Raw genomic sequence first — 18,880 nt, 5'->3', positions numbered from 1 at the left:
ATAGGACAAAATATCCGTTTTTAGTATGATTTTTGAAACCGACAAACAGCTGTATACGATTACTATATATATCAAAAAAGCTAGTTTATTTCTAAATATTTAATTTATAAAGTTATAAGCTATTAAAGATAGATATTATAAATTTTTTTTTAAAAAATCGCTTATTGATACGCTAATACTAGCGCACCAGAGTACCGAGGTACATATAAATAGCTTCTACATAGTATAATAAGAACTTCGTCCTTCTTTCATACTAAAACTATACTACTTATCTTGTATAGGAAAGGTATTATTAATTTTTAGTTTTTAATTTTCAGATTTATATAATTTATGAATAAAAAAAAATTAAAAAAAATTCACGTATATTTTTTTTCAATAAAGAATAGTATTGATTACTTATTTTTAAATTTTAAAAATAAAATTCCTCAAATTGAAAAAGTTATCAACTTTTTTAATTTGTATAGAAAAATACTATTTTTATAGGGATTTTGTTATAAAACTTATAAGGTACGATAAGGTTTTAAAACTCTTATATTGCTAATAATTTATAAGAGGCGAATTGAATTATATTATATTTACGTTCATATTAAAGCTAGCTAGCTAGCTAGCTAATTAAAAAATGTCAAAAGGATAAAATAAAATAAAGAGAGAATTTCAAGTTAATTGATCCCCTTCGACTTTGACTTTTCAACTACTTTACTATAATAGTAAGGATAGTCTGAGTCTAGTCAGGAAGAAATGAAGAAAAGAAAGAAAGAAGGGAGAAACTAGCTACAACCCGTCATTCATCTTGATCAAAAAAGAAAGTAAGAAAGCAAGCAAGCAAGCACTCTCAAGCGAAACCTTCTTTCATAAGTCCATCCATCGATCAATCAATAAATCACCAAACCAATTCCTTCCATTCATCCCCTGGTCACCTCAAAAGCGAAAGAAAAAACTATCATTCGATCAATCAATCATTACCCACCACCATCCATCATCCATCATAACATCTCAATCATAAAATGAATCCACCCATCATAAAAAAAAATCTCATCTCATTCCACCATAAAATCATCATCCGATTTGCCCCTACATAGGTTCATCATTGGTTTTTCCCTACATAGGTGCTTCATCGAAATTAAATCCCCACAATACTCCTAACCAACCTCTTCGCTGCATCAGAATTTCCACCCAAATTACTCTGATCATTTTCTGCTGGATAGAAGAAAGCCGCCACGGCAATAATCACATAAGCCGCGCAAAGAAGTGCACCTTCGAGGTAATTGGATCGACCATCTAGAACCAAGAAATTGACGATGAAAGCCGAGACGAAGAGACAGACGGTTTCGAAGAGTGTAAAGTATAATGTCATTTCTCTAGACATACACCAGCCGAGAAGAACGATAAAGGGAGTAACGAAGAGAGCTATCATGATGAGTTAGTTGAAATTGTATTAAATGTTGTGAATGAAACATACCGATTTGAATAGAAGAACCAACGGCTACACCAATTGCCAAATCCATTTTATTCTTACTAGCAACCGTAACAGCTGTAACGTGCTCGGCAGCATTACCAACAATAGGTAAGATGATGAGACCAATAAAAGCCTCACTCAAACCAGAATTACCTTTGACGACAGCATTAATACTATCAACCATGAATTCGGCACAACAGGCTACAAGACCTGTAGAAAGAAGAAGTAAAACGACGGCTGTAGTGCGAGAGATATTTTCATCCTCACCATCCATAGGAACCTTGTTGACTGCAACAGCTGTGCTGTTAATGCGAACAGGTGCAAGATTTGATGGAGTGGGATTGGCTGGATTTGATACGGTTTGATTGAGACGATCAGGTAAAGAATTCGTGCGACGAATTCCCATCCGAACGCGAGGGATATTTCCAGGGGGTGGAGTACCGGTAGGTGCAGGGTTGGTAAAGACATTTTGAGAGAATGTCTTTGGAATCTGAGGTCGAATGCCAGAGGTTATTCCGCGAAGAGTAAATGGTCGTTTTTGAGCGTTATCTTGTTGAAATTCGGGATTTTCCATAATGGCAAAATCAACACGTCGTGGATCAAAATCATTTGGTACCGCTTCCGCAGATTTCTCATTGACAGCTTCAGGGACAACACCTTCTTTAATGGTTTCTTGATGTCTGTGAGCTCTCTTGCGAGCTTTGTGTTCCTTTTTCTGTTGCTTGCGTTCTTTCTTATGTTCCTTTTTGGTCGTGACATAATTTGTGAATGAACCAGTGCGGCTTCTTCTAGGGCGTTCATCATCACCATCCTCTGCAAAGTCAATAGCACCTGTACGATGATCATCACCAGCGGACCCACTACCTTCAGCTGCATGATTAAGACTGCTGTTACCAAAAGATGGTGTACGAAGAGCCTCAACTTCAACCGTATCTTTCGATGCTGAGCTTGACTTACGACGTCTACCACCCCTGATAAGTCTCTTTACACGTTTGGCAGTAGTATTGGAACCGCTGGAACCATCAGAGTCAGAGCTGGAGGACGATGAATCATCAGATGATGAGTCCATCCAAGCTGCAACCGGTCCAGGAGCTAATTCCTCATCAATGATATGCTGAGGAGTACTTTCATACATATATGCGTGAGATTTCAATTGAAACAAGAGGTACATGGCATAAACCAAAAGGAGAACCTGAAAGAATCAGTATAACGAGGTTTCACAAACACAATAATCAAGAACTTACGACACTAGTACCACGACTAACTTGCAAGACTTTGGTGTTAGCCTTATCTGCAGCAGTTGTAGTATTGAACGACGCATGGAAAGCAGTCTATATTTGTCAGTTAATAGTTTACGCCGAAGGAAGAAGAAGGCATACTGGAAGCAATAAACTCATGACGCTCAAACTTAAAAGACAAGCACTCATTTGCGTGACAGTACTATTATAGATCTATAAATATCAGCAATGCTCACAACTTTCGATGAAGAATCAATTACCTGTTCACGGAAGCGAAGTCCACCAACCAAAAAACACATTCCTAGAATCAAGAGAAGATTTGCAAGAATCGAACCGAGCAAGGAGGCTTGGACAATACGGATTTCATTCTGTTGAAAGTTAGAATAAGTCGCACTTGAAAGGGGAACTTTACTAACCTTTTGCAATGCAATGCTATAGGGTTAAAGATAAACAGGTGAGCATATGTTTCGTACGAATATTTCACAAGGGACTTGCATGAGACAAAAGGAAATGGAAAGGGTATAATGATATGGGACGCGATTGATATGATAATGCCTTTAAGAGGGCTTCTCGCACTTTCTTATCTTGATCTCTCACGAGGTAGACATACATACTATTGAAATTGTTAGCTGAATTCGATATTTGAATGAAGATGTAGAGGAAAACTCACAAAATGATAAGCTCAACCGCATTACCAAAAGTAACATTCATCAAAGCACCAATAGTGTCACCCATCCTCTTCGCCACGCTTTCCGTAGCATGACTGAGTAAACCTGCCAAAGGTATGATAGCAATAGCATTCATCGCAAAGATGATACCTGGACTGAGGCCAATCGCATAGGCGATGATACCCACCGGTACAAATACCAATAAAATATTGATAACACTCGAAAGTATAATGTGTTTGCCGGTAAGCCAAAATCGCGTGGCAATATTTTTCTTCTTGGGTTTCTCGGATTCGCTCGATTCTATGATATTCCCCTCTCCATCAACTTGCGGAGGTGGAGCTGGTGGCGGATGGACGTTGGATGTATTTTCTGCCACATTGTTTCTTGTGGGATTTGAACGGTGGTTCTTGAGGCCATTATGACTTGCATTATTTCTTGGGATATTGGTTGCATTGTGAAGAACGGAAGTAGCAGTGTTGTTATTCTGCGCGATGGTAGTAGGAGGATTGCTCAAGGGAAGAGTTGGTCCACTGAGATCTGACGAGGTCGTAGGGTTGCCATGTGCCTTGGATTTATCCCAGAAGCTCACACGATCTAGAAATGACGGCGAATTAGACGAAGTTTCCTTCATCGATGTGGAATCAGATGAATAGAAGTTGAGGATGAATTTGTTCAACTGAGAAACAAATTTGGGTATGGTTGAGGTGAAGAACAAGACAAAGATGAATTCGCTATCAAATTAGGGAAATGGAGGGAAGAGAGAGAGAGAGGCGTGTGTGTGTGTGTGTGTGATTTATTTGAAGAGAGAAAAACACGTAAGAGCAAAAACAAAGGATGTTTTGATGATGAATGATGAATGATATCCCAAAAAGGAAGAGGAGGTTTGTTTAATATACCCGTAGGTGTAACGTCGTTTATAACCCAAAGGGTAATAATGATTGGGAAAGATTTTGGGGAAGATTGGGGGTGTGATGGGGAATTGGGATACGGTGAAAGTCACTCCCTCTCCCTGTAAGAAGTTGATAAGGCGAAGATTTCCAGGGATCATTCAAGGTTTGCGGTTTGCCAAGGCTGAACTTTCCAAGTAGTGGGTGTGCCAAGTAGCGGAGAAATATCTTGGGAAAAAGGAAGATGATTGGATGTCATTCGCTTTGAATTGTATATTCTCTCTTGTATGATTGGATGAGATGGGAACCTGGGAGGGTTTGCTTGAAGTGTGAATTAGGTAGTTAAGTATGGGAATCAATAGATGTGGCGCAGTCATTGGATCTTGATAACAGGTGTGAAGGATCCATGGATTTGATTGTATGTGCTGTAACCTACCTCATGGTACTTTAGCAATGAAGTACCAGAGTGCTACAATTCCCAAAGGGGTGGGAAGAGAGACTTGCATCATTCCAGTGGTATCTATGTGTTTTGTAAGGATCTCGTCTCCTCTCACAATCCATCATATATTTGTATCACTCGATCAATTAGACTCGGCGCCGATTAGTTCCAACGAAGATCTTTCGTTACTCAAACCTTCATCATCGATTATCCAACCACCACTCAGACCTCTCCTGATTCATATGTCCTCCTATTTTATCTCGAGAGTGACCACTGACGATGATCTTCCATCTCTCTCCCCATACTTGGATGAAAGCTTGGTTTGATGTCACTATGATGTAGTAAAATCGATGTGATGTTCGAGATACATACATACATACATATAAGAAATAAGAGATCACCGGAATATCAACAGGAAATCACTTGACAATACAAACAAACAAATAAACAAACAAACAGGAAAAGAGATAATCAAAAAACAATACATACTTTGTCCATTCTCCTTGTTCATACTTTGCTAATGCACGATTCGTCCTCGGTTCTCTTCCCGAAGACTTTAATCGTAGTACGTACTATAATAACCCTCCGGACAGATACAAGCGGTTGATCCGTGAATCGCCTTTAGATTGACTAACTGCCGGCAGTTAAGTTACGCACGTAGATCAGGTACGGGTACTTGAATCACGAGGGAAGGATTTGATGAGAAGTATTAGGTAGAATGTAGAATGTACATTGTACCAAGTAGAAACACAATATAGAGTCACTGTATTGAATGAAATATTTTCATATATGATGGATTACAATTCGCATGTGTTTAGTAATTGCAGATGTGAGAATCTAATCTTCCTATCAAATCCCGGGCAACTCTCTCCCACCTCATCAATCCATCAGATCTCATCTCTATCACTCTATCAGGAAAGCACATACAAGATTCACATCTACCATTTCTGAAGCCCCAATCCATCCCCCACGCCAAGTCATGTCAAAAATCAGACATTTCCGAAGCATAGACGATTATGCTCATTGCCAAGTATCTAGGTATCAAATATGACCTCGCGATACATCAAATCCCGATTCAAAATCCTTCCAAATCTGGTATGCTCCCAAGTTCCAATTCACATTTTAAAGAGTACTTTACTATTCATCCCCCATCTTTCCATAACCCACATCCCTCTATCTACTAGGTACATAAACCCCTTTCATCAACAATCCATCTTTCAATGAATCCCCTCATCACAAATCCCCATCATCATCAAACAATCAGCGCTTGCGTACATGCATCCACCAGCGCCAACAAAACGAAACGTGAACATACAAACATGATCACAATATCGATAAACACCTGCCCAGGTGCACCTATACATTTCCGCCACAACTCAACACAGCCACACACGTCCACCATCCCGAGGTCATCATCACCATCACCATCACCATCACCATCATCATCACATAATCCACCCAATAATCATTAGTCATTCCACATACCCACCATACCTAACCCACCAAGTAGGTACCCATCCATAGAACAATCCAATCCATCCCCGAAAACCCAGAACCAATTAATAAAACAGGGCTGAATCCGTTCCTACCTCGGGGTTTTCAATGTGGCTAGTGATGATGAGGAGGCCCGCCCCTATTGTATTTCTTCTCGGATCAATTCGCCCACGTATGTTAGGTACATGCAAAGAAAGGTACATGGGTATTTGGGTAGGGAGTATTTCATTATTATTATGGTAATTCATCATTCACCAATACTTATTTTACATAAGTTACTAACTTCTACTAATCCATGAGTAGTAATCGAAAATTGAAATTCTATAAACATGTTGCGCGTCTACGTACCTAGTAGTTTGGTAGATACCTAGGTACCTACCTAGGTCAATAATCAATATCGTCGCGTAGCTTGCTGACCTTGGCGGTTGGAAGTGGAAGTTCAAGCTATATAGTCCTGGTCGGTCCTTGGACTCCGTGGGCTTACCGCTTGTAGAGCTGGTATGGTTGTATATTAGGTAGGTATTCATGATCTAGATTCTGTAATATACTCTATAGTAGATATATTAGGAGATGGGATTGATATAATATGTATATAGTAATATAATAATAAATTTCCATTCTTATTAAATAGAATGAAATGAAAGGATAATAGATATAACGTAACTTATGGTGAACCGGGTCATATGGGGAACTGGGTCACATTTAGCCCATTACTGACTTCAAACCCCAACAAATTTTGCTATACATACCAAATCATCTCTTATACCTTCTCAAATTGAAGAGAAGATATAGAATATTATTATTATATTTCAATTAAAGGAATTTAAATCAATTAAAAAGACTACAGAGTATTTTGAAGTTCCTAAATTAACTCTTATAACTAGAATCACTAAAAGGAAATCACATACTTAATCCTATAAAATAACTCAAATTCTTTCAAATATAGAAAAAAATACTCTTGTACAATGGATTTTACAACTTACCATTACTAAATTCCCTACTACACCTATATTGGTGAAGGAAATGACTAACGAAATTCGTCTTCGACACATTCAAATCACATTATCTCGAATTCTTACTTTAACAGAAATTCCACCTATAAGTCATAAATAGATTTATAGATTTTAAAAACAATATTTAGAATTTAAGATATACTACTCATATTAATTAAAGTCTAATTAGATTAAAGAAGTAATATCGGAGAATATTCAGGCTTGATTTAATACATTTTATATACATCTCATTAAACAAAAGTATAAATTAAATGATATATATAATATAAATGAAACCGGATTTGAAATTAGAAGTACTTAAAATATACATATTATAATTAATTCTACTCAAAAATCAAATTAGAAAATTATAATTGGTAAATAAGAATGAATAATTATATTTAAATGTATTAATATAACTAAAAAGGCTCTATTATCTATAATCATTTTCAAGGCTCAGAATACAAATTCTATATGGATTTCAAAAGATATACCTCAAAGCTAGCAGTTCTCTATTAATACAAATAAATGAACCTTAAATAATTATAAATTAAAATAACTAAAAAGGGTTTTCGAACCAAAATTCAAGAAAGTGTTAGATGACCGACCTCGACTTTTGATCATAAATAGTTATTTAAATCATATTACAAACAGCTTTATTACTTTCTGTATAAAGAAGGATATCAATTTATTTATATTATCTCCTTATTACTTTTATTTATTTCAATCATTTAATATTATAATATATAGACTAATAAAACAATATTATACTTTAAAGATTGATTAATATTTTTAAGCTAATATAAAGTAAATCCAAAAAGCTGAATAAATAGAACTCTTTCAAAATATTAGAAAAAAAGCATTGAATTCTTTTAATATTAAAGCTGGCTAAAGAAGAACTAATTTAATACCTTTTGCCCTATGAAAAGTATTCAATTCATTACTATTTAACTCCTCCCAATAATTTTCCACTTTATAAATAAGAATTTTTAATCAAAATCTAAATTTATCTATATTTAAAAGCTTTCCTCCAAATAGAACAAAGTTAAAATAAGTAAATCAAACCTTTAATAAAGCTTTAGTAAATAATAATTCTTTTATATTATTAATTTGTCGATATGTTAAAAGAATAATTAAACTTATAGAATCTCAAAATACTAAGATAGCCTTACTTTGGAAATAGTTTATTAATATTTAGAAAGTAATTAAAACTTGAAAGAAAAGAATTAAAAGTAAAAGAATCAAATTACAAGGTTAATTTGTCTTTAATAATAAGGAAGTATTGAAAATGATATATAAAACGAAAGAAAACCCTAAGAAAAAAAAGCTATAAGAATGATTATATAAATATCTAATTAAAGAATTAGAAAAGGAGATTGAAAAAGAAAAATCAAAGAATAATTCAAGTAATTTAGAGTTGGAATTGAATGAATATGTAGCTTGTAGAACAAGATTATATAAAGAGAATTGAATTTTATAATTCGATTCCCCATATGACCCGGTTCATCATAAGTTACGTTATAATATTATAATAATAATTATCTCTTGGAAATAAAGATATATAAGGAGTATAATGTTTTTAAAATGGAGATTTATAATTTTAATGAATACGATCATTAAATTTGAAGATCTCTCCTCTTAAAAACTTCGTTTTTCTTCTTTTAAATCGTTTTCAAATCATCTTCAAATCGTCAATAAAAAGGTATGCCTATTCAGTGAACATTCTCAAATTCAAATCCAATCCAACCTCTGATCAGAAATCTACATCTATACTCCATCTTCTTCAATAACAGATCCTCGAATGTAAACGTACATTCAATTAAAACTCCCTCTCCCTCTATACTCCCTCTACTCCCCTTTCCCTCCCTCTCTCCCTCTCCCTATTCATTAATGACAGCTCCTCACATCACATCCCCTCTCCCACCATCCACCATCTACCACCCACCACCCATCTTTCATCTTCTATCTTCCATCTCATACCCCAAAGCTTAACCCACAAGAAACATCACTACAAACTTATTAATATACAAAAAAATAACTTAAACTATCTTATAGTATCTAGTATTCATGAAATATAATACACAAATAATTTTCCATAAATACATATCTCATATCCAATATCCAAAATAATCACAGCCTACCTAACCGGGTAGATTTATACACATATACAAACGAATATCAACCACCCATCACAGAGTAAATGAATAGAGTAAATCAATGTATAAAGCAACGGGATGCGATATCCAGACAATTCAAGAAAAGATGCTCTTCTTGTCTGGTGAAGTTTTGTATATAAAGTCAATGGTAAGAAGTATTATATTATATTAGGAACGAATATAAACATGAGTGTATTTGCTACTGTGACAGTGTATTATCTAGTTCGTGGATATACTCTCAGTCTTCTAGTCTTTTGGTAATGTAAGAATCTCCAGATGCAGATGGATATATGTCATACTCTTCATCTTTCCCAGTGCCAATATAGATTTTCTCGAATCACTTTGCTCGTTATTCGAAAAATGATATTATAATATATGCTAGGGGAATAAGATACCACAATACCTCTACACACATTCAAGATATCCAGATACATCACATCAAAACACACAATGCAAAAATTGTCATCGAAACATCTTTCATTGATCGACATCTATCTATATACAAGAAAAAATATAAACTCTCCGTCTTCTCCATCTCTCATCTCTTTCTCCCCCTCTCTAAATATACAAAAACAGATCTCCTCTTCTGCTCAATCACTTAAGCATCACAAGAATTATCCTCTTCTGGAGCCGCAGAAGTAGCCACGGCAGCAGCACTAGAAGTGCTACTTGCCTTTGTAACCGTAGCCAAAGTAGTCGGGAGAGCGGCAAAAGTAGTAGTTTGGGCGGCGCTGGAAGCAGCGGCCGAGGTAGCAATAGCAGCAACGGAGCTAACCGATGAAGCGACGACGGAGCTGGATGCTACGACTGGGACGGAAGAAGAAGCGACGACAGCTGAAGAAGCTACGGAAGAAGCTGCGACGGTGGATGCTGGGACGGCGGGAGAAGCGACTGCGGAAGAAGCAGATCCAGAACCAGACGCGGAACCGACGGTGAAATCAACGCACGACTCGTAGGTTTGGTCGATGGAAGCAGCATCCCACCAATGTTGGACCACACATCCACCAGGGGTAGCACAGGTGCTTGGGAGATCATCTGGGATGGTAATGCTGAAGCTCGTTTCGTTGGAAGTGACGCCAGTGGCTGTGCTTGCGAAAACATCATAGTACAACAATTGTTTGATGACGGTGTTGGCCGCAGTGTCGATAATCGACACGTTAGCGGTACCGGTGTGAGGAGCCGCAACATTGAAGGTGAAAGGAACGACTTGGCCTGCAGTCCAGCTTTGCACGAGATCAGTGTTGTCGGCGTATTTGTAACCCTTGCATTGCCAGATGTTGCATGCGGCGGCATCGTAGTCGCTTTGAGTGGCCGCGACTTGAAGCATGCCTTGGATGTTTCCGTTAGGGTCGGATGCTTGGTTTACCTCGACTTGTTGTCCGCAGGCGGATGCCATGGCGGCACCGGGGTTACGGGGTGTGGGGGTGAGGATACGTCCGTGGGCGGAGACGGAGGTGATGAGGCCAGCGGCCATGAGGATGGTGGATGTGTATTGCATTTTGAAAAGGATGATTTGGTTTAACGTCGAGCTAAAAAGGTTCTTGATTGGGAGAAGATTTGAAGTTGGAGATATGAATCGATGAAGATGAATGGAGCGAAATCTACCAGAACTAGCTGGATGAATGAATGTATAAAATTTGGGTTGAATGAATGTGAGAGGCGACTTTGCACCAAAAAGAATGTATTTGCGATAGAAGATGTGAACGAGAAAGACGTGTTGAAGAAACAAGAGAGTGAAACTTCCTCCTCTCTGTCGGAAGGAAAACCTACTTATATGAAAACCTCCCCTCCCATTATCAAACCCCCAAACAATCAATGCAAGCCATCTAAATTTCGTTTATTAAAAAGAGGAGTGCACAGTGGACCATCACCACAAGTGTTCAACTCCATACAGCGTAGACCCATTGGCTCAATCCTGTTCATCTCCTAACTCCTGCAATAGTCACCATGTGTAAAGAAGCCAAACCCAAAAAGACGAAAGGTCTGGATGCAGATATATTGACCTTCACTCCCGACTTCCTTTCCATCCATGCAGTATCCAATCTTTGTAGACACCACACCCCCGTCACCCAAACAATAATTGGGACTCTATCACCAAAACGAACTACGAGATCCGGATAAAGTGGCTAAAGGTAAAGCAAAGCGTCACGCCAAGTTGTAACAATTAACGGCGTGTATGCGAAAACGATCAAATCAATCAAAAGCAATATTTTCATGGGAGAAAATGAAAGAAAACATTCAGGAGTCCCCTCTCATGGAAATTGAGGAACCGCCAATTAATATACTTCAAACTTCAAACCCAAGGTCATTCGGATGAGTTTCCCTATTCATTATGTATGTTGGATGGAATTATGGAGTCATGTGTATGCGATTGGTAGGTTATACTAGGATCATCGGTACAGACGCCGATGGGATGAAACAAGACAGGGGATATTGAAGTTTAGATGAGATGAGATGAGATGAGATAATGATTTTTGGGGGGGGGGGATTTTACCAACTCAGAAGCTTGATGATATTTATATGAACCTGTATGTGAATTAATATGTGACTTGTTGGTGTCAATCGAAGAAAGAAAACAATTTAAACTCATGTCATGATATTTCTTTTGCTATCATATCGTACAGATCTGGGATCGAAACTTGATGCTCGTTTGATATAAGTTAGACAGATATTGATAAATTGCGTCATTCTTCAATCTATATCTTTGAAACGACTACTTTATACTACGGAGTATATGCAATATAGTGTAAAGCTTATTAGAAGCTCAAAAAGTATGTTGGTGAGGAGAACTTTCACTAGTCTTCATCTATATTATATATTATGACAGTATCCTGCATCGTGAATCTACCTCTACAAACTTCATTCTCGTTTTCTCCGTAATGAGGATTCACAAATTCGCTCGTCTATTCCAAATTTCCAATCTGGTCCATTATTATAAATGGAAGCTTGATTCTGATGTTACGGCAATCTTCATATGGTAATTGTATGTTTCATCCTCAACCTCTCGAACCATTGGCTATAAAGACACTCTTGTCCTTTAATTTTCACAGGTACTCTAGATAAATGCAATGCAATTTACAATTACTACGTACTACAAATTCTATTCCGTCAAAATAATACCATTGCGACTTCCTGTCAAATCCAGACCCATGATATACATTCAGAAATCACACACAAATGCTCCCACTTCTCACATCTTACTCGGCATTCTCATTCCTCCATCTAATCTCAAAACTACTCCATTCAACATCACATTCTCAATACTTTGTCTTACCAGTTGTGCAAATTCATGGGGTTTGCCTGGTCGTACTATTTGTTTTCTTATTAACTCGTTTGTTCTAATTTTGATATTGGGGAGAAAATAAAGTATGGGATACGACATATGAGAGGGAGACATTCCGAAAATAGAGACATGAAGAATAACTTACGTGGAAACTCCATAACTCTAGTCAGACTCGCTCGCACTTTATCACTCATCATAGCCGTCATTCTTGAATCAAAAAGACTGGGTGCTATGGTGACGACGCGAATACCATGTTTTGCAACATCACGTGTCAAGGGAAGGGTTAAGGAGACTATTGCGCCTTTTGAAGCGGAGTAGGCGACTAATTGACTATTAGCATCTTGAACATCTCTTAAATTGAGAATGAAATGAGAAATGGAAGAACAGAATGAAGGGAAAATTACCTTGACCAGGCTGGCCATCAAAGGCAGCAGATGAAGCAACCATGATGATAACGCCACGCTCACCATCTTCATTCAAAGGAGTGGAACGAGCCATGTGGGGAAGACATTGACGAATCAAATCGATAGTACCGCGGACGTTGACGTTCATCACGAAATCAAAGTCGGAGAGAGAGAAGGGATTGAGGTTGCGGTCGAGGATCTGAGGTTGGCGAGGTTAGTCTGTTGGTGAATTTGCAATCCGGGTAAAGAGGGGATCACAATGGGGCATTTTGAGGGATGGGAAGGAGGGAGGCTTGGGAAGGTTTGGATGTGGAAAGGTTTGGATAAGGAAAAGATGAAAAGAGGATGTTGAGGGAAAGACTTAGAAGCCCTCGCTCCCCTGCCGGAAGGTTTCGTATGGCGCACGTAAGAGTGTTATGAGAAACTACCATAACGGGAAAAGTATAGAGCCAGTACCACTTCAAAGGCACTTGTATTTCGATAGAACATTATCTTAAAAACAACAGATGAAAACATACCTTAGCAGGAGTAGCTACACCAGCAGCTGCAATAACTCCACCAATCTCCTTTCCAGTTTCTTTCACCCATTCCAAGGCACCTTTAACAGCATTGGTAATACTATCTGTTTCCAATACATCTGTTTGAAAGAACTTAATCTTTCCACCTCCTACTTCTTTAACCAACTCTTCAGCCAACTCTTCATTCATGTCCAGAACTGCTGCATATCCTCCAGCTTGGCAGATATCAACAGCACATGCTCGACCTAAGCCTGAAGCTCTGGATGTCTTGTTAATAATGTTTGATTTATTCATGGTTACATGGTTTCACTCACCCGCCTGATACAATGAATGTTCTACCTTCAATCTTCATTTTGATAATATTCGAATAATATATGTTAAAGAAGGTTTCTGAACATTCACGAAACCATTCTTCTTCCTCATACCTCACTCATCACATGCCTCGGCTGACCAAATCCCTCTAATCTATATAACGCCAATCCAAACTAGTCTAGCGTCGGGAAATGATTGGCTCAACACCGATGCGATAAGGCTTGCGACAACTTTGATGTCACGCCCTGTTGTAGTCTCTATTTACTCAAGGAAATCAAGAAATTCCTGATTATAAAAATATTAAACAACTTCCAAAACTTCTCGACCTTCTGTGCCTTGAACAACAAAAAATTGGACCCGTTTTCGTACTCCCACCCATAGGCGAAGATGGTACGACCAAGGCGTTCATCCGCCGCAAGTGATGAGAGTGCCAGTACTACCAGAGATCAGGTTTGTTTTCCATACCTTCATTGCTCAACCAACATGAAGATATACCAAGTTTAAGACAAAATAAAAGACACTTCATACGAATACTAATGGACTTTCAGGAATTAGGTAGTATGTACGATTATTTGGCTAAGATTATACTCTTAGGACCAAGTGGAAGCGGCAAGTATGTTACATTTTCTAATTGTTCGTGATGAGTGGGATGTTCATGGTTGGATTGATATGAATATGATATTGATGTCGCACAGATCATGTCTACTACATCGCTTTGTCAAAAACGAATGGAGGATCTTGTCATCCCAAACTATCGGCGTGGAATTCGCAAGCAAGATTATAAGAGTGGGTAGTGGCTCTCGACGGAAGCGCATTAAACTCCAGGTATTCCCATTTTCCCCTGTTCTCCGCATCCCCCTCCAAGTTAAGGGCTGATCATATAAAAGCTATGGGATACGGCAGGAACAGAACGATTCCGCTCTGTATCACGCTCTTACTACCGTGGCGCCGCTGGCGCAGTTCTATGTTACGATATCACGAACCATAATTCCTTTACCGGACTCCCTACCTTTCTTAATGATGCGCGAGCACTTGCTTCTCCAAACCTTACACTATTACTCGTGGGCAATAAGACGGATTTGGCGGATTCAAATGCAGATTTAATAGATACCTCTGTGCCGCCCGCAACACCATCTAGTATTAATAGCAAGAATTCCTCGTTTCCTTTTTCGGCGGGCGGATCTGTGAATTCGACTTCAGGGTATGCGGGGATAGGATCACAGTTAAAAGCAAGTGTAGCGCCGGATGGAAGAGATGTTAGTGCGGAAGAAGCATCTAGATGGGCTAGTTCTGCAAATATACCGGTTTCAGTTGAGGTTTCTGCGTTATCGGGTGATAATGTCGAGGAGGTTTTTAATAGATTGGCGAGGATGATATTGACGAAGATTGAATTGGGAGAAATCGATCCCGATGATCCAATGAGTGGAATACAGTATGGGGATGGAGGGAGATGGGATACAAATGCTAGTGATGGAGCCAGTGTGAAGAGTGGAATGACGATTGAAGATGGGATTACGAGGAGGAGGAGGAAGGGGAAGAGGGGGCAGAATTGGGGACTTGGGGGAATGAGGGAGTGGGAGGAGGTTTTTACCCTGACAGGTCAGAGAAGGAGAAGAGGTGGTTGTTGTTGAAGGGGAACCGAAGAGATCTTTTGGGATTGTCATAATCGAAAGGTTCTCTGTGATGATTAGAGTCGAGCTCCTCTTGTGCTCTGCGTCGAATTAAAGCCAGAGCTTGTGGATACTATTATTAATCTTAATGATAATGAATACTTGTTTTTTAGTCAATATTCCTCAAGTGGCTGATTCTGATGCAGTCGTGGGTAGGTGGTAGGCTGCGCACAAATTATCTGTACCCGTGGATTATCTGCGGATAATCTGCTTTATAAGTTATCCATTAGAGGTTCTACTTACTCTACGGATTATCTATCGAGGTTTTAAAATTATTTGTTTTGTATGGATAATTTGTAGATTATCTACAAATAATCTATAGGTATATAAGTAGACGAATTATTTATAAATATATAGATTATCTATAACATGATTTATTAATAAGTAAGTCATATTAATAAATAAATCACTTTCATCTTAATTTACACTTTTCTCTTTCAATATGCGTTTTATCAACAATCTATAATAAATTCGAATAATCAAAAAGCTTATATATTCTTTATTATTAAAGTTATTTAGAAAAATAAAAAAATAAGTATTTAAAAAGCTGTGAAGATATATAATGTTCTGAATATAATATTATAATATAGAATCAAAGGTTTTACTCTTTGTTTTAAATGTTGACCTAAATCTTATAATCTTTTAGAATTAAAAGAGAATATTATTTCTGAATATATAATTGATATAAATTCGAGAGATTTTCTATTTAAATTTAAGAATATAAAAAATATAACAAATTATATTCTCAAATCAAGGGGTACGAAATATGTTAGAAAGCTCTAGGTATATCAATTCATAAAACATTGAATCAAATTAAAAATATATTTTAATTATATTTATAACTTTTAAAAAGTTCTTTATAAGAATTTTAAATTTTTTGAAAAATGATTTTAATTAATTACAAATATATAAGTGAAATATAGTATTTTAAATAGAGATTTTTATAATTTTAATGAAACAAGTTTTATAATAGGGATTATATTATATATACAATAATAATAGTAATTAGTATTAAATGAAATAATAGAAGTAAAACAGTACAACTAAATAATCGAGAATGAACTATAATAATAATATACAAAAATAAAAAGAATAAAACTATTCTCCCATTTCTAATAATTTAAGAACAAGTTTATCTCTTCAATTAATACACTGAAACAAATCTTTTTATAAAATGAACTATTAAATCTATATCTAATAAATAAACGAATAATAAGATAAGTTTAAAATAGTTGAAATACTTCGATAAATCTATTAAGAATTAAAAAAAGAGCAAATATTGAATATTAATGTTGGATAAATATGAAAGTTATGAATTAATAGTTTTTTAAGTATATTATAAAGAGAATAATATTATATATTTATATTTATTATTATATTCAAGTTATTTAATTCAACCACTTAATATTAACTATTTTAATAATCTGAAATGTTCATATAATAATTAAATTAATGAATTTATTAAAGTATATATTAATCATATTTCGAAGATTGAATTCTTTATAGCTTTTAAAATTATATATAAGAAATCAATCACCTTTTAAAATATAAAATCAAAATTTCAAGAAATAAATTTAATTCTATTTAATCTTAAAACTATATTCTCAAAATTAAATATTCAAATTCATACATCTACCCCCCCTTTTTCAACCTAAATTAATAAATCTTTTAAACTCCTTATAACCCAACTAAAGCTCTTTCTTAATCAATATTAATTAAATCTTAAATAACTTATCATTAAATAAACTCCTTTACATTTATATTTGAAACTATATTAACTCTAGCTAAGAGTATAAAAAGATTAGTTTATGAAAATACACTTTTAAATACAAAGAATTGTATACTTCAAATAATAAATGAAACATTAAGCAAATATCGATATATATAAAAAACCTAATTATATTAAGAAGAAGTATTCATTAAACAAAAGGCTTTTAATATATTATCTCAATAAAAAGTTGATATTCAAATTTAATATAATAAGTATTAAAAAAAGAATAAATTCAATAAAAAAGTATCTTCTATTCAATATTATAATAAATATAAAAAGATAGATTATAATATAAAAATCTATTAAAATAATATAATAAATCCTAGATTATTATAATCTTTATAATTTCAATCAATTGATTCAATTATTATTGAATAATATAGTTTTGAAAGTGTAAATTGAGGTGAAAGTAATCCATTTACTAATATAACCCACTCACTAATAAACCATGTTAGATAATTTATAAATTATCTATAAATAATCTATAGATATATAGAATCTCTGCTTTTTTCGCTTAAAATATAAAGCTATTTCTAGATTATTTTCCAGCCTAAAAGTGATCCAAGCTTAGATTTATACTAATTTTTATACTAATCATAAAATTATATTAATATTAACATAGTTTATTAATGGGTTAATTATATTAATGGATCGGCCACTTTTACCTTGAATTATTACTTCAAAGCTATATTATTCAATAACAACTAAATTAATTGATTAAAATTATCAAGAATCTAATAATTTAGAATCTATTATATTATTTTAATAGGTTCTTATATTATAATCTATCTTTTTATATTTACTATGATATTAATTAGAAAATACTTTCTCATTAGGATTTCCTTCTTTTTAATATTTATCATATTAAATCTAAATATTAATCTTTTACTAAAATAATATATTAAGAATCTCTTATTTAATAAGTACTTTTTCTTAATGTAATTAAATTTTTTATATATATTAATACTTACTTAATACTTTATTTGTTATTTAAAATATATAATTCTTTATATTTAAAAATATATTTTTATAAGTTAATCTTTTTATACTTTTAATTAAAACTAATATAATCTTAAATATAAATATAGAGGAGTTTGCTTGATAATAAGTTATTTAAGATTTAATTAATATTGATTGAGAAAGAGCTTCAATTGAATTGTAAGGAGTTTAAGAAATCTATTGATTTAAATCGAAAAAGGAGAGGGTAGGTGTACGAATTTGAATATTTAATTTCGAGAGTATAGTTTCAGAATTGAATAGGATTAAATCTATTCTTTGAAATTTTAATTTTATATTTTAAAAAATGATTGATTCTTTATATATAATTTTAAAAGCTTTAAAGAATTTAACCTTCGAAATATAATTAATATATACCTTAATAAATCTATTAATTTAATTATTATATAAATATTGTTGGAAGTTGTATCACATGCGCTTAGCTACTGTGTATATATCACTTCCACTTCATAAGTTAGATTTTACTTTAATACAATTAATTTATATAATCACTTTTATATACATTCTATTAGCCTACTTTTTCATTATGAATAAGTTATAAGTCCAATAGCTCTATAATAAGATTAAGATTGAAA

General features: G+C 34.9%; 4 protein-coding genes across 4 annotated transcripts; 1 reads left to right on the top strand and 3 right to left on the bottom strand.

Annotated features, from left to right (window-relative positions):
• Positions 1–1,120: 1,120 nt before the first annotated feature.
• Positions 1,121–3,993, bottom strand: EAF01_002818 (uncharacterized protein; the record flags this gene model as incomplete). Its single annotated transcript, XM_038911072.1, has 8 exons — positions 1,121–1,407; positions 1,460–2,648; positions 2,701–2,787; positions 2,836–2,907; positions 2,955–3,062; positions 3,111–3,126; positions 3,179–3,307; positions 3,365–3,993. 8 exons carry the CDS (start codon positions 3,991–3,993, stop codon positions 1,121–1,123), a joined length of 2,517 nt encoding a protein of 838 aa, XP_038773994.1.
• A 5,935-nt stretch (positions 3,994–9,928) lies between these two features.
• On the bottom strand, positions 9,929–10,828 carry EAF01_002817 (uncharacterized protein; the record flags this gene model as incomplete). Its single annotated transcript, XM_038911071.1, has 1 exon — positions 9,929–10,828. The coding sequence occupies one exon, from the start codon at positions 10,826–10,828 to the stop codon at positions 9,929–9,931; it is 900 nt and encodes a 299-aa protein (XP_038773993.1).
• A 1,692-nt stretch (positions 10,829–12,520) lies between these two features.
• Positions 12,521–13,887, bottom strand: EAF01_002816 (uncharacterized protein; the record flags this gene model as incomplete). Its single annotated transcript, XM_038911070.1, has 5 exons — positions 12,521–12,639; positions 12,759–12,935; positions 13,018–13,216; positions 13,536–13,794; positions 13,850–13,887. 5 exons carry the CDS (start codon positions 13,885–13,887, stop codon positions 12,521–12,523), a joined length of 792 nt encoding a protein of 263 aa, XP_038773992.1.
• Positions 13,888–14,234: 347 nt separating this feature from the next.
• On the top strand, positions 14,235–15,478 carry EAF01_002815 (uncharacterized protein; the record flags this gene model as incomplete). The annotated part of the gene is made up of 4 exons (XM_038911069.1): positions 14,235–14,297; positions 14,396–14,460; positions 14,543–14,672; positions 14,735–15,478. 4 exons carry the CDS (start codon positions 14,235–14,237, stop codon positions 15,476–15,478), a joined length of 1,002 nt encoding a protein of 333 aa, XP_038773991.1.
• Positions 15,479–18,880: the final 3,402 nt, after the last annotated feature.

Source organism: Botrytis porri, assembly GCF_014898465.1.
Source record: "Botrytis porri strain MUCL 3234 chromosome Unknown BPOR_003, whole genome shotgun sequence".
Classification (NCBI taxonomy): Eukaryota; Fungi; Ascomycota; class Leotiomycetes; order Helotiales; family Sclerotiniaceae; genus Botrytis; species Botrytis porri.
The sequence above is the reverse complement of the archived record's forward strand: the minus strand, read 5'-3'. Positions and strand labels throughout refer to the sequence as shown.